Genomic DNA, 17113 nt, shown 5'->3' with positions numbered 1-17113 from the left:
CACACATAACACACAACCAATAAAAACAAAGGGGGAGGAAACCACTAAAGTCATTACCATATTGTCATTTTCTAACGACAGGGAGAAAACATGTAAAATCTAGAAGACTACTTTAGATCTGGTCAGAAGAAGCCTAGTGCACTACGTAGGGAACAGGGAGAGATTTGGGACAGAGACAGTAACTCCTGTATGGAAATCTTCATTCTAATGACAGTGAGCAAATCTCCACCCTATTCCCTATGTAGTGCACTACTTTAGATCTGATCAGAAGTAGCCTAGTGCACTACGTAGGGAACAGGGTGTCATTTGGGCCAGAGTCAGTAACTCCCCTGGGTATGAATTGTCTCTCTATCTTATCTGTCTTCTATATGATGTTCTCCTCTCCTCCTCTCTTCTCTCCTCTATTCACTCTATTCTATCATCCACACCACATGCCAGCTTCAACACAATCCATTTACAAGTTAAAGACACACCTTGGAATAAATAGCAAAGGAAAACTTCTACTAGATGGATTTTTTATTTCCCATCACCATGAATCATATTTAATAACTGAACAGTAGCAGACCTAACTTCATCTGTTCCTGACTCTAGATAGTGGACTAAAAAGACAATCAATCTCCAATGATATTTTAAAGTCCAATTCTGAACATTACTGATATACTGAGTGGCAAGTCAAGATATGTGCTGTTTTTATTGTTTGGTTAATAGCACCCCCTGCTGGACAGGTTTAATGTTGCTTGACTGAGCAGTATGGGAGAATAAAAGATGCCAAACTTAGGGTCGGTTTCCCGGACATCTCCATTGAACATGCTTTTTAGTCTAGAACTAGGCTTCATCTTTGTCCGGGAAACCGGCCCATATAGTTCAATTAGCAAGTAAGTAACACTACCTGTTCCATGATACTGAGGAAAATGACACTGAGACAGAGAACCAATTGAGAAAACATTTCAATGGTTCTGAATGACAACCAACATACATTAACAGCATACATCATGATTAATGTGAATATATAAGATTAAAACATTGCACTTAAAAAAATATGAATGCATTGAATTGTAATTCACAACATCTTCTGAAGATCAAATCAATCAAATCATTGTACATAAAAACAGAGCAGAATGAATCATCACATCTGGGGACCATCACCACCAGCATGACTAGTATCTATGTGGACCCTACTACAGTTTAACCAGCTCAGCTATAGACTACACCAGCATGACTAGTATCTATGTGGACCCTACTACAGTTTAACCAGCTCAGCTATAGACTACACCAGCATGACTAGTATCTATGTGGACCCTACTACAGTTTAACCAGCTCAGCAGTACCATTATTGAGCCAAAACCCAGGATAGAGGGGCTGAGTGAATGTGGTCTGGACTCTGTGGAGGAGGGTCATTGTGTCAGAGACACTGTAGAAGGACAGAGTACCTGCCTTGTGATCCAGGTACACTCCTACTCTGGAGGACTGAGGGCCTGATACTTTAGTCTTAACATTATTGTGTCTGAACCAATAACCACCACTATAACACTGTAAACTCCAGGACTTGTTATTGTATCCAAATCCACCATCTGTCTCTGTTCTGCTGATGTCTTTATATGAGACTGCTGTATCAACCCACTTCCCACTCCACTCCACCTCCCAGTAACAGCGTCCAGACAGACCCTCTCTACACAGAACCTGGTAGTGGTTTGTGAATCTGTCTGGATGATAAGGATATGGTTGTTCTTGGTCTGTATCGGTCACCTTTCTGTTCCCTTCAGACAGAGAGAGGCATGTGTCTGCTGTGTTTGGGTCCAGTGTGAGCTGACAGGAATCTGGGAGAAGAGCAGAGCAGAGACCAATGAGGGGAGTTAGAACAATAAGTTAAGTCAGATACTGTATCTACCCTGTCTTTGATTAGAGCACAGCAGAGATCAAATCAGAGAAATATGAGGAGTCAGATAGATACCCAGTCTTTGATTAGATCTACTATTGCTATATATTTCTAGAGGGATTGTTAGGAGTGTCAGTAAAAAGAGACTGTTAGTTACTTCAGAATAAAGAGACTCACATTGTAAGAACTGTTCTCTGGTCTTGGGCTCTGGAGGCAGTACAACATCCACTATATTCACTACAGACACACAAACACATTCACAGAGAGAGGGAATGTTATCATCATACCATATTCCACATGTATATGATTAGTAGGGAACTTTCAATGGTCTAAAGTTGATGTTCTTATTATTTTCAACACACCTGTAGTGGAGATCTTGGTCCATTCTCCTTTAAGGACGTCTTCTAGTTTCTCTCTCAGTTCAGACACAGTCTTACTCACATCTCCAAAGTACTGAAGAGGACGGACAACGATGCTGGGTAAGTCTGAAGATACACTGGTACTGGAGAGAGACTGAGAACTCTGGAGAGAGAGAGCGAGAGGGAGAGAGAGAGAGAGAGAGAGAGAGAGAGGGAGCAGAACCAAATGATTGAGAGTTTTAATTTCATATCACATGTATCAAGGCAGTTGAGTTACCTGGAGGAAATGGATGTGATCCTCTGTGTGTGAGAGCTGCTCCAGCTCAGTGCTTCTCTTCCTCAGCTCAGCTATCTCCTGCTCCAGTTGCTCCAGGTGTCCTTCAGCTTGACTCACTTGAGCCTTCTCTTGGGCTCTGATCAGCTCTTTCACCTCAGAGCGCCATCTCTCAATGGAGCGGATCAGCTCGGTAAAGATCTTATCACTGTCCTCCACTGCTGCCTGTGCAGAGCGCTGTTAAGAGAGAGAGAGAGAGAGAGAGAGAGAGAGAGAGAGAGAGAGAGAGAGAGAGAGAGAGAGACTGACTTGTCTTACTTTAATGAGCCATCCTCATTACACGAACACCCCCACCCCTAAAAGCACATTGCGTGACACCACAACCTCTGCACAATCACATTATCCAGTACCCAACACCACAGTCCAATACACCAACCAGCACCACATTCCAACCGTCCATCCAACCCCTCCTCTCCAGCCGTACAGACAGCCCCCCTGAGCCCCCATACCCCCTGAAACATCTCCACACTGTTGATCATTTTGTACAACTCAAACTCAAGCCTAAGGCGTCAACAGTAATGGCATTACCCTGGCAACACAGAAAAAACATGATGAACAGTCTGTCATTGCAGAAAACGGACACCCCTCCCCAACTCCCAGGTCAACCCGAGCCAACCAGCTATTGGTGTCCAGGGCTCCATGTAATACCCTCCACTGGACGACCCCTGACCTTTCCAGCACTGGGAGCTTATAGAGCCCCTCCACCTATACCCTGCCATGCTCTCAGCCCCCACAACCCCCTGCCACTGATGCCCCTTCACTCCCACTAAGCTCAGAGTGTTAAAAGTCAGTAAGTCCTCCAGACTCTCCTGCCAGTCCCCAGTCTCTGCTGTCACTTGCAGTGGTGGAAACGGTGGTGGCCCCTCCTCAGGCTGCTCCAGCCCTCAGTACTGCAGCATAGAAATCAGAGACCCCTGCTGTATTGAGTCTCTCCTGCCGCATGATGAAGAGCTGCTGATCCAGCCCCAAACCGCCAGCCCTCCTCAACAGAGCACATGCTGGTTCCCTCCAGCCCACCTCCGTACGGTACAGTAGCCTCTGTGCTGCTGAGTCAGAACGCTGCCACCCTGACCAGAAAAAATTCACTAACTTGCGATGCAGGTCCACAAGCAGACCACCGGGGGCGTTGAGAATGGCCAATTTAAGCCATAGAGAGGATGCCACCAAGTTGTTGATGATCAGCACCGTCCCTCTGTATGCCACTTGGGAGATGAGCCACCTCCACTTCGTCAGCCTCGACACCACCGCTTGTGATACTCCTTCCCAGTTCTTCCTATCCCAACCCTCCGAGCCCAGATACACCCCAAGCATCTTGAGCCACTCACAGCCCCACTGCAACCCCCCTGGAAGCTGCGGAGGTGCCCTGTCCCTCCATGCCCCACATAACAGAGCCTCACTCTTGCCCCAGTTTACCTAAGCAGAAGACGCCCCCTCGTACACCCTCAAACTATTCTCCAGGGCCTGTAGGTTCTGCTCATCCCTAACCAACACAGACGTCATCAGCGTATGCTGACACTGCTATGCCTGTCCCCAACCCTATGCCTGGCTCCCACACTCCCTGTAGCCTCCTGTGTAGCAGGCCCAGAAAGGGCTCAATAACAAGAGTGTATAGCTGCCCTGACAGAGGGCATCCCTGGTGAATGCCCCTCCCTACCCAGACTGGCCTACTGAGCCCTCCCCACACCTTGACCATACATGAAGCCCCAGCATACGACCGCGACATTACGTGGTCCTCTGTAGCTCAGCTGGTAGAGCAACTCCACAGCCGCGGCCTCATCTCCCCCACAACAGAAGTTACCCTCCCATCAGGCTCCCTCATCTCCCCACAACAGAAGTTACCCACCCATCAGGCTCCCTCATCTCCCCACAACAGAAGTTACCCACCCATCAGGTTCCCTCATCTCCCCCACAACAGAAGTTACCCTCCCATCAGGCTCCCTCATCTCCCCACAACAGAAGTTACCCACCCATCAGGCTCCCTCATCTCCCCACAACAAAAGTTACCCACCCATCAGGCTCCCTCATCTCCCCCACAACAGAAGTTACCCACCCATCAGGCTCCCTCCTCTCCCCCACAACAGAAGTTACTCCCCCTTCTGCTGTCCCCATCTCTCCCAAAAGCCTTGGAAGCTTGAGCAAAAAGTGACATCTTGGAAGAGCTTTACATGGAATTTCCAATAGGACACCTGCCTGGGCCCTGGTGAAACAGAGAACTGAGCCCTGTACTAGGTGCAGACACATTTTGGAAAGCAAAGACAAGGTCATTGATTTTGGCTCTAACCACTAACAACCTACCCTTACACACCTCTTTTGCTACCCTTGCACTAAGATTTGTGCCATGGCTCAGCACCTGCGCCCCCTTTCCACCAGACCCCCAATACACTTCATTAATCACATCACTGTGTGTCTCTTGCTAAAAAATCACGTTTAAATGTTTTTGTTTGACATATTCCCCCAGTCTCTGCTGCCGTTCATGTTAAGGAAGTCTAACCGTGAAATCTCCATAAGAGGTGGGAGGGAAATCACCACAATCAAAATCCAGTAGAGAAGCCCATAAAGCCGCCATGCCAGAAAAAAAACATCCATTTAAGCAGATTCTGAAGACATGCCCTTAAGAACCCATGACCCATTTTCTCAGCCTATACCGCTTCCTGGGTGAGAGGACACTAAACCCCTCATTCTTCATCACGTGTTGTACTGACCTTACAAACCTTCCAGGATCAATCAAATAAGACTCCAGCAGAACCTTCTTTTTCCCCTTTAGTCTCCATCAGGAACCTAGAAAGTTCTCTCACCGTATATACTGGGCCCTCAGCCTGACTGGCTGTCAGCTCTGGATCCAATGAGCCGTCTGAAAACGAGACTGCCTTGTCCTCCGCTCCCGCAGACTCACCTCCCCCCTCTTCCTCCTCCTCCATTGGCACGGTACCGTCCTCCTCCTCCCCAGTCTCTGCCCCCCTGCACTTCCCCCCTGATCAGTGCCTCTTCCCCAATGACAGGCAATATTTCCTGGGATGAGCCCACCAAGCCTTCGCCCACCGGAGTCTCTGTTACTACAGAAACCTGCCTCAGCTCATGTAGCCCAGCTGCAACCCTCCCCACCACCGCTTTCTCCACGGCCTGCGCACCACCACTTGGCCATGCACTACTACCGTGTAGCTCAGTTGGTAGAGCATGGGGCTTGCAATGCCAGGGTTGTGGGTTCGTTTCCCATGGGGGGAAAGTATGAAAATGTATGCACTCACTAACTGTAAGTCGCTCTGGATAAGAGCATCCGCTAAATGACTAAAATGTAAAAAATTTACTCTCCTCCCTCCTGGTACCCCTGCCATTTATTTTGCAATTCTGAGTAATCACTACTTTAGTACGGATTAGTAAGGAAAAACACTTTATTCAGTACTACTGCAGTTGCTTAATAATTCCAATAGATGGCAGCATAAGACCATGAATGACATTTCAGAAGATTAGTTTAGTTCTCTCCCTGGATACACCACCACTCCACCTCACAGGAAAACTCCTGCCAGCCCTTTTTTCTGTCCCTTTTCACACTGCTAACGCAAGAGGAAGGACTGAAAACACATTACTGTGAAGTAATATAATGATGAGTCATGTTTATTATTACCTGTTTTTATGGTCATGCTTTGAAATTATACTTCATTACTATAATGATTATCAATACGCCTAAACATTAATTCAGTCACCTCTGGAAAACAAAAACGTATTTTCCTAGTACATTTATTGTAAAATTCATCAACCAGCATCGAGCACTCTGCCTTCTCAGGCAAGAGAGGGGCATGTGGAGGTAAATATGCTAACCGCAACGGTTGCATTATGTAATTTATTGGTGGGCTGGAAGATGCAGTGTTTTTTTCTTTTCTATTCAGAGGCTATTTACTCCCAATATGAGATAATTTTATATAGAAGGTTTTTATAATGCATGTTTACTAGGGTTGAGGTTAGCGCATCTGAGTAGGGATTATTTGGGTTCAATACCTGTCCTACCTATCAATCATATTGCTGCTTGTGGCCTATAACTGATGATCCCCACACTAGAAACACCGAAAACTATCTGTGCTAGCAAACCCTGTGTTCCACCCCTCCCCTGTGTAACCTTGAGGTTTGTTAAGAAACAAACACTTGTCTATGAAAACAGACATGTTTAACGGATTCCGCTTGGCACCCAGCCGAGAGCACACGAAAACCACTTGCAAATTTACCAAAACTAACCAACTACTTGCGGTCTGTTCGTACGTAATAAACGGAGGCAGATTAGCCACCACAACTCTTATCGAAAGAGGCGAAATCTGCACCAACACACCCCTCACAAAAATCCCACTCGCAACAAGACATACCTTTTTCATTAACACAACCACCGCCTTGTTCATTCTGGATGCAGAGTGCAGATGTTCCACTCCAACCTGTTCGCCGACCATGAGCAAAACTTCCTCCACTCCTTTCTCCGGAACGCACCCGAAGCGACAGCGTTTCTTCTCCACTCGGTTGAGGCCATCACGCCGCCCTAACAAACTACCCCTACTCCCCCCTCAACTCTAAACGATAAACAGTGGAAACTAATAAACAAACCCTCCACCATGAGAAAATAAATTCATTAAATACGCAAGAACCAAAAGAAAAACGAATAGTAGCCCTCCTCACAAACCACAAAACTCTCACACAACCAACTTCTTCTTCTATGATATAATGGCGGTCCACAAACCAACGTTAAAGGTGCATGCCGCCACCTACTGTGCTGGAGTGTGTGGTCAATCACGGTTTCCAACATTTCTAAATCCTCCTACCTACCTCAGTACTTGTGAGAAAATAAAGAAGAGCCCTACTAACTTCTAATAGACCCTCCCCCATCCCCAAAATCCCTTCCAACCCCCCCAACCTCAATGACCCTACACTTCAATCTTTCCCTCTCTTCAACATACTTACAACAATATAACAACACATGCTCCACCGTTTCATCGACGTACCCTCCAGACACAAACCATTCCCATGCTTGCCAACCAGATGTAATGACGAGTTCAATGTACAATGTTCTAAGCACAATCGAGAAAACACCACCTCTTCCTTCCTAATTTGACCTTTGAATCTTGGTCCACCGACATTTCCCCCAACTGGACTATAATATAAATCCATTATACTTTGTGATACAAAATGGGAAAAGGGGAAATTATAATAATACAAAAAACACCCTTCCCACTAACCCTACACTCATTAAATACCCACTACCCATTCCACTACTTTGACCCTATCTGCTCCTGCACCATGCCAACGGCCTGGGAGGACGGGACACCACCACTCAACACACCCTGTAACTCTTCTGAAGTCTAATCTTGTATGCCCAAATACTTCTCTGCAGCTGCCACCACAACATCTATTTTCTGTGATTTACGTTCCATTTCTGCGGTACAGTTGATAACCATTGCTATGAACTCTAAGAAGCTAATTTTACTAAAGCATATATCACTCGTTGGCCTATCCCTCTGTGCTGGCACAGATCTACTACTCACAGGGATCCTCTCAGGATCTCTCACCCTTGACCCATCCTCCTCTACTTTCTTCACTGCCTCAGCATACGACACCTTCTGCACTACTCTGACTCTAGCCACCTCAACCTGCCTCTCTCGCACCGGACACTTCCAATCCCCAGCAACATGGGCATCCCAACAGTTGACACACACAACTTTATCCACCGAAACTACACAATCCTCTATCCCATGCCCTCCTGCACACTTCCCACATCTTGGAATCTCCCTCCTACAAACTGCTGCAACATGACCATAAACATTGCACCTGAATCAGTGCAGTGGATTCGGCACAAAGTTCTAACAGGATAACTGATATATCCTACCATGACTTTGTCGGGTAAAGACTCAAAACTCAAAAGGACTGACAGTGACTCCTCTGTTTCACCACGCTCACCACCGGGTCTGTGTTGCACCAAACGGCGGGAATCACAAACACCAGGAATCTTCAACCTTAATTGCTCCACCTCCACACTTAACGCTACCCCAGAAATCACTCCTTTCAATGGTGCCCTGTTCCTAAGAGCAAAGCAAGAAACAGATCTTGACCCAAGTTGCGTGACACGGAGCGCCCACTCCCTCTGGTCAGAAGAAACACAAACAAATATCACAAATCCACTACAGGTTACCTTCACTGATTCAACTGCACCCAACTCCTTTCCCACTTACCCTGAATCCACAAATGGATCTGCCAAAAGGTATGCATCCACTTTGTCCTACAATGTAACTCCTACTGCACCAGATTCTTCTACATCATGTCCATTAATGCCAGGCTCTGGTTCTGAGCTCTTCACCACACCTTCTACCTCACTTAACTTTCCCTCATTCATTTCCATTTCACCTCCAGAACTCGGTCTGACTTTTATTTTTATGTCTCTATTCCTTTGAAACTTTTGTGAGTGTAACGTTTACTGTTCATTTCTGATTTGTTTATTATTTATTTCACTTGCTTTGGTAATGTAACATATGTTTCCAATGCCAATAAAGCCTATTTAATTGAATCGAGAGAGAGAGCTCCCTGTTAATGTATATCAGACATGAGTCGCTCATGGTTACTCATGGTTATGGTTACTCAAGAGGTAGAGCCGCTTGCGACTTTAAATCAGTCAGAACAATAGGGAATGTCCTTTTGGTCAAGATGATGGTTTCTCCCGCAGTAGACCCGGGTTCATAACCAGTCAGTTACATTAAGCAGTCTATTCTCTGACAGGGGTCCAGACAGCCTGTTCCCAACAGTGGGATTGGATAGGGGCCCCTCTCTCTCTCTCTCTGACTGGAGGAGAGAAGTGAAATGGTGTGTCTCCTCTGGTCAACAATACTCACCTTGAGAGACTCCACAGCCTGTTGGAGCTCCTTCAGCTCCTTCTCTCTCTCCTGGAATCTCTCCTGTACCTTCTGTTGACTCATCCCCAGCTGCCTCTGTGGAGAATCACTCTTCAATGAGCTATCAAGCTTTATTTGTCCAGTAGAATAATAGTATAGTAATGTGACATAGAGGAAGGTCTAAAATGGTGATACATTTGGATCAAACTCTATATACTCCAGGTTTGTGTTCATATTTATTCTGCAGAGGATTGATTTCATTTGAATGATGTCATATTCAAACAGCCTTAGTTCCTACTGTATCTTTAATTCTTTGTTTATCAGACAGTCACCAACAAGTTGTTCTGGTCTTACCTGTTTCTCAGTCCTCTCTGCTGCAGCTGACACTGTATCATGGCCTTTATGTTCATCCATTGTACACTGATAACAGATACACTGCTGATCGGTACGACAGTAAACCTCCAGCAGTTTGTCATGATGAGAGCAGATCTTCTCCTGTAGTTGTGCGGTGGCTTTGACCAGCTTGTGCTTCTTGAAAGCAGGAGATTCATAGTGAGGTTGGAGGTGAGTCTCACAGTAAGAGGCCAGACACACCAGACAGGACATGAGGGCTTTCTGCTTTCTGGTCCCAGTGCAGAAATCACACGCCACATCTCCAGGTCCAGCATAGCACAGAGCAGGAGGGGGAGCAGCCTGGAGTCCTGTCTTCTTCAGTTTCTCCACCACTTCAGCCAGCACGATGTTTCTCTTCAGAACAGGCCTTGGGGTAAAAGTCTCTCTGCACTGAGGACAGCTATAGACCCCTTTCAGAACATCCTGATCCCAGCAGCCCTCAATACAGCTCCTACAGTAACTGTGTCCACAGGGAATAGCCACCGGCTCCTTCAGTAGATCCAGACAGACAGAACAACAGAACTGGTCCTGGTCCAGCAGAACTCCCTGCTGAGCCATTTGGACGGTTGTTCACTCTCACACAGAAAGACGACACAGAGAATCAGATAAGTTTCGTTTCCACAGAAGAGAGTTTGTGGAGGGGAGGGACTTCCTGGTTCTGCCAGAGGGGTGGGGTTAGAGGGAGAGAGAGGGAGAGAGAGAGAGAGAGAGAGAGAGAGAGAGAGAGAGAGAGAGAGAGAGAGAGAGAGAGAGAGAGAGAGAGAGAGAGAGAGAGAGAGAGAGAGAGAGAGAGAGAGAGAGAGAGAGAGAGAGAGAGAGAGAGAGAGAGAGAGAGAGAGAGAGAGAGAGAGAGAGAGAGAGAGAGAGAGAGAGAGAGAGAGAGAGAGAGAGAGAAAACTGTACACAATGTTAATAGAGACAAAGATTTGTGTTCCTAGGTTAGGGCCCTTAATATGGAATACATTAAATAGAGTGGTTAGAATATATAAAAGGTAACAGTTTCTATGAAGTACATTTGTATAATGCTTTTAATTAATTGTGTAATGCCTTAAACTTGTGCTATGACACTAACTATAAGAAATGAATACCGTATGTATTGACTTATCATTGAGAATGATGTAACACTTTACATTACAGTGTGTTTATTGGTGTGTAATTATTCCTGTTAGTCCAGTGGTGTAAAAGTACTGTGATGCCTCATTCTTCCACTGTACTAGCAGCAGTAACCCTAGCCAGTAATAAGGCTACTGTAATGGAAAGTGTTACAGGAAATATATAGGAAGGATTTATACATGTCATCTATGATATACTCTATGTAATGATATGTCTATGTCTTCTATATGGTGTTCTATACTGTATGTAATGATATGTCTATGTCTTCTATATGGTGTTCTATATTGTATGTAATGATATGTCTATGTCTTCTATATGGTGTTCTATACTGTATGTAATGATATGTCTATGTCTTCTAGATGGTGTTCTATACTGTATGTAATGATATGTCTATGTCTTCTATATGGTGTTCTATACTGTATGTAATGATATGTCTATGTCTTCTAGATGGTGTTCTATACTGTATGTAATGATATGTCTATGTCTTCTATATGGTGTTCTATACTGTATGTAATGATATGTCTATGTCTTCTATATGGTGTTCTATACTGTATGTAATTATATGTCTATGTCTTCTAGATGGTGTTCTATACTGTATGTAATGATATGTCTATGTCTTCTATATGGCGTTCTATACTGTATGTAATGATATGTCTATGTCTTCTATATGTCGTTCTATACTGTATGTAATGATATGTCTATGTCTTCTATATGGTGTTCTATACTGTATGTAATGTAATGATATTTCTATGTCTTCTAGATGGTGTTCTATACTGTATGTAATGATATGTCTATGTCTTCTATATGGTGTTCTATACTGTATGTAATGATATGTCTATGTCTTCTATACGGTGTTCTATACTCTATGTATTGATATGTCTATGTCTTCTATATGGTGTTCTATACTGTATGTAATGATATGTCTATGTCTTCTATATGGTGTTCTATACTGTATGTAATGATATGTCTATGTCTTCTAGATGGTGTTCTATACTGTATGTAATGATATGTCTATGTCTTCTAGATGGTGTTCTATACTGTATGTAATGATATGTCTATGTCTTCTAGATGGTGTTCTATACTGTATGTAATGATATGTCTATGTCTTCTAGATGGTGTTCTATACTGTATGTAATGATATGTATATGTCTTCTATATGGTGTTCTATACTGTATGTAATGATATGTCTATGTCTTCTATATGGTGTTCTATACTGTATGTAATGATATGTCTATGTCTTCTAGATGGTGTTCTATACTGTATGTAATGATATGTCTATGTCTTCTATATGGTGTTCTATACTGTATGTAATGATATGTCTATGTCTTCTATATGGTGTTCTATACTGTATGTAATGATATGTCTATGTCTTCTAGATGGTGTTCTATACTGTATGTAATGATATGTCTATGTCTTCTAGATGGTGTTCTATACTGTATGTAATGATATGTCTATGTCTTCTATATGGTGTTCTATACTGTATGTAATGATATGTCTATGTCTTCTAGATGGTGTTCTATACTGTATGTAATGATATGTCTATGTCTTCTAGATGGTGTTCTATACTCTATGTAATGATATGTCTATGTCTTCTAGATGGTGTTCTATACTGTATGTAATGATATGTCTATGTCTTCTATATGGTGTTCTATACTGTATGTAATGATATGTCTATGTCTTCTAGATGGTGTTCTATACTGTATGAATTCTGAGGATTTAAATATGAATCTATAATCATGCTTCCCTTTTCATGTCAATGTGTATTTGTAACATTCTAACACTGTTATAATTGTGCTTTGACGAAGAAGCTTTCTTCGGAACGCGTCAGCAAGTAATATCATTGAAGGGAATTAATCTGCCCTCCTGAACCTTATTTTACAATTTCACTATTTGAAACCATTTCAAAAGATTGATTAAACTTGTCTGGTGCAATGGAGCTAATAGAAAAGTGAGAAAAGTCCAAAACCCCGCCCACCCGACACTCCAGGCAGGCAAAAGCAAACACTCAATGTATTTGAAAGATTTCAAATAGTATTTGAACCCAGCAGTGCTTAATTTGTCAATCGGGAGGTGCCGGAACAAACAGTGAGCTCGAGAGGGTGGTGACCTGGGGAGTTCTGAGGTACCTGAATTCATGAAGAAAGAAATATCCTTCATAATAAAGCATTGCATTCATATCATCACATTTGGGTAGTGGCATAGAGCAGTAGAGTAGAGGCACTTACAGAAGTTGTACACATGGGGGACATTTTTAGTAGCTGTTATGATGAGTTCCTCTGGTATCAAGTAATTCATGATGCAAGAAGATATTTAACACTTTGATGGAGAGTTGATGCAAAGTATTTAAATGATTACGGTACCGGGTTCGTATAACAAACGCCACGTGCTCTGCCTCTTGTCATCCGAACTCTGGACAAAGGAAATGTTATATACTTAATGTTCCACGTTTCTTCAACGACGTCTGGTAACCATCAGTGGGCACTCCCCACTCTGATGTTATTACCTTGTACCCCAAGTCAGTATATTTCATCTATCAATCATTCTAAGGTAAACCCTAGTAAGCTCCCTAGACATACTGTAATCCTTAGCATTCAGACTCTGTGGCACCAAGAGTTACCTATCTAACAGATTTAACATTGCTCATGCAACACTATGACAAGACGTTATATCAATCCCCCATTTCTTTTTCTTTTGTTGTAAGTAAAATTCCCCTTGTATAACATTACTTAAACCCAACAATTCACACAAAACTTCATATTAACTAAAATGTTCCCAAATCAGTAGTATAGATATCTGATTAGAGCCTAAACTATGCTAGATACCGGAGAATTCATCCCCCTCTACTTTCTATACCTGAATCCAACCAGATTCTCCATTTATTTATCAACAAAAGGTATAGATTCTCAGTCACCTGGCTCCTGCACGATCAAACATCTCAAACCTCTATGGAGTCAGTCCGAGTAAAAGATCGATACATGATTAACTACTATATTCACGCTTTATATCTATGTAGGCAAAACCTCACTTATACATAAGAAAAAATCCCACATAGACCATACAAGAAAAACATATAATAAAAACGGAATTCTTCATTTTCTTGATTCAGAGGAACCCCAAGCTTTTCTCTGGTTACTTGGGGCGCTATCTGATCTACTAAAATAGTCACGTTCCCCGTTACGCATCCTGTAAACCTTATATTCAACGTTATACAATTCCCACATCACATTCCCAAATCCTCAATCAACAATATCAATGGACTCTACACTTGAATAAGATGATATAGATGATGAATTTGTACTTTTCCTCCTTGCATTAATATTGACTGATACATTTATTTTTTATTTTATTTAATTTTTAATTTAACCTTTATTTAACCAGGTAAGCCAGTTGAGAAAAGTTCTCATTTACAACTGCGACCTGGTCAAGATAAAGCAAAGCAGTGCGATAAAAACAACAACAACACAGAGTTACACATGGAATAAACAAAACGTACAGTCAATAACACAATAGAAAATCTATATATAGTGTGTGCAAATGTAGTAAGTTATGGAGGTAAGGCAATAAATAGGCCATAGTGCAAAATAATTACAATTTAGTATTAACACTGGAGTGATAGATGTGCAGAAGATGATGTACAAATAGAGATACTGGGGTTCAAATGAGCAAAATAAATAACAATATGGGGATGAGGTAGTTGGGTGGGCTAATTACAGATGGGCTGTGTACAGGTGCAGTGATCGGTAAGCTGCTCTGACAACTGATGCTTAAAGTTAGTGAGGGAGATAAGAGTCTCCGGCTTCAGAGATTTTTGCAGTTCGTTCCAGTCATTGGCAGCAGAGAACTGGAAGGAATAGCGACCAAAGGAGGTGTTGGCTTTGGGGATGACCAGTGAGATATACCTGCTGGAGCGCATACTACGGGTGGGTGTTGCTATGGTGACCAATGAGTTAAGATAAGGCGGGGATTAGCCTTATACATGTCTAGCTGTAATCACTGGCATGTTCGTAATCGTTAGTACAGATCTCAAAATCAATCCCTGAAATATGGGAAAACAACACCCCATAACTATGGCTACAATAATTACTATGGCAACACCCCATCACTATGGCTACAATAATTACTATGGCCACTAGGGGATCTAGAATGCTTGCCATCCATGTTCCTATTGAATTACCACTAACAAACCTTGAAAAGACTTCAACAGCGTTCAAATTGCTATATCCCCTTAATATTTTTGCATCTCTATTCGTATTCTTAATTCCATCCTGTATTTCTCTAATATTTCCCTTAGCTTCCCAAGACCTTCCTGATTCTGATGGCAAGTATGCCCAACATGTATCTCCTCCTACAATCGCACACACGCCCCCTTGAGCTGCTGTAATAGCATCCAATGCTATGCGAGTATCCATTACATATTGTCTAATGAGGGCCCTTTCAGACCCAATTGCTTGAAAACCCAATACTGTTAGTAGATACCATGTTTAGTCTGAACTCTGTTCAACCCCGACTCCGTTCCAGTAATATTCCTTAGATAGAGACAAAGGATAACACTCTGGTTCCAGTCCCTGATAAATCAGGACTGCCTTGGATTAGTTAGGAGCGAGGAATTCAACCCGAGGTCAGATCAGATAAAGATAGAAAACAAACATTCCTCTTTCACACACCAAACCCCAGTGATATGAACCCATTAAGTTCTAACAACACATATGTACCAATGTTTAAACCTTTCAATGTAAAAATACACCTCAATCTCCCCTCTCTGGGATTTCATAGGTCCCAATATAATAATGTATAGAGTGACCAAACCCAGTGAATCAACATGTTCCTGATATCAGGCACAATCCTTGCATCAACCTTACATGTTTCAAACAGTAATATTCCAAATTGTCTACTCGCGATAAATCATAAGTGTATCCTAACACATTATAACTAATGTAGCATTGTTTTAACCATAATATCTATTTAAGACATGTATCTTGCGATTGTAGCAGCACTGCCAGGGCATGCTGAGAATAGTTTCAACATCTTTAGCACACATACCTTCTTTACCCATATCCCAATTAGTATAACAATCAAAATAATCAATATCTAATACATGAATTGCAGTGTCAACTTACTTAAATCACTCAGTCATCTTATAAATCATAACCAAAATCAAATAAATTATCCAACACAAATTTAGAATGACAATTCTTGGTGATTCACATTGTTCCTATCACTCAAAGTTAAAACGCTCAACTTAGCACCCATTGCCACTGGCAGAATGTACATTTATATGAACATACAGTATAACTATCCAGAATTACCTTCCTCATCATGATAATAACTACAGATCACAATGCATTCTTAGTCCAAATTACTATACATTTACCTTCTACATCAACCTCATACCCAAATTATCAAATTTAGAGAAGTCCAAATTAATTATGGACACAGCTGACCAACCCCTGTCACGGTCGTTGAAGAACGGGTCAGACCAAGGCGCAGCGTGAAATGCATACATGTTTATTAAACTGAATAAACATACAAAAACAACAAAAGGCAACGAAACGTGACGTCGGAAGGCTATACACTAACAAGACAAACTCACAGAGCACAAACAAGATCCCACAACCCAGGCAGGAAAACTGACTGCCTAAGTATGATCCCCAATCAGAGACAACGAGCGACAGCTGCCTCTGATTGGGAATCACACCCGGCCAAACATAGAAACACACAACATAGAAAGTCCACATTGAAAAACACACACATGATATTCACACCCTGACCAAACTAACTAGAATTCTATAGGTCAGGGCGTGACAACCCCGTCCTTCCCCGGCACTCAATCTTCTGGCGTTTCTTCATTATGTTATTCAGATAGCTTTATATTTCAACTTGAATTGCCCATAACAATGTCCCAATTTCAATGTCTCATCCGAGCAGCTACAATCTCTACCCCCCATTCTGTCTCGTCCATTTGCCAACCAGTATACCAACAACATGAGAAATGTTGTATTTGAACGGATCTCTCTCCATGCCCACTCCACATGGACTCCAGTCACACTCCACATGGACTCCTGTCACACTCCACATGGACTCCTGTCACACTCCACATGGACTCCTGTCACACTCCACATGGACTCCAGTCACACTCCACATGGACTCCTGTCACACTCCACATGGACTCCTGTCACACTCC

At 42.8% G+C, this 17113-nt stretch overlaps 1 protein-coding gene across 1 annotated transcript; it reads right to left on the bottom strand.

Moving 5' to 3' along the window:
* Positions 1-934: 934 nt before the first annotated feature.
* On the bottom strand, positions 935-10439 carry LOC311116099 (tripartite motif-containing protein 16-like). Its single transcript, XM_084191227.1, has 6 exons — positions 9781-10439; positions 9427-9522; positions 2513-2746; positions 2239-2398; positions 2054-2113; positions 935-1817 (listed from the first exon to the last, which is right to left on the bottom strand). The coding sequence occupies exons 1-6, from the start codon at positions 10375-10377 to the stop codon at positions 1303-1305; spliced, it is 1662 nt and encodes a 553-aa protein (XP_084047353.1). The 5' UTR covers positions 10378-10439; the 3' UTR covers positions 935-1302.
* Positions 10440-17113: the final 6674 nt, after the last annotated feature.

Source organism: Coregonus lavaretus (assembly GCF_964263955.1).
Source record: "Coregonus lavaretus genome assembly, contig: HAP1_SCAFFOLD_6970, whole genome shotgun sequence".
Taxonomy (NCBI): Eukaryota; Metazoa; Chordata; class Actinopteri; order Salmoniformes; family Salmonidae; genus Coregonus; species Coregonus lavaretus.
Note: the sequence above shows the minus strand (reverse complement) of the source record. Positions and strands in the feature narration are given on the sequence as shown.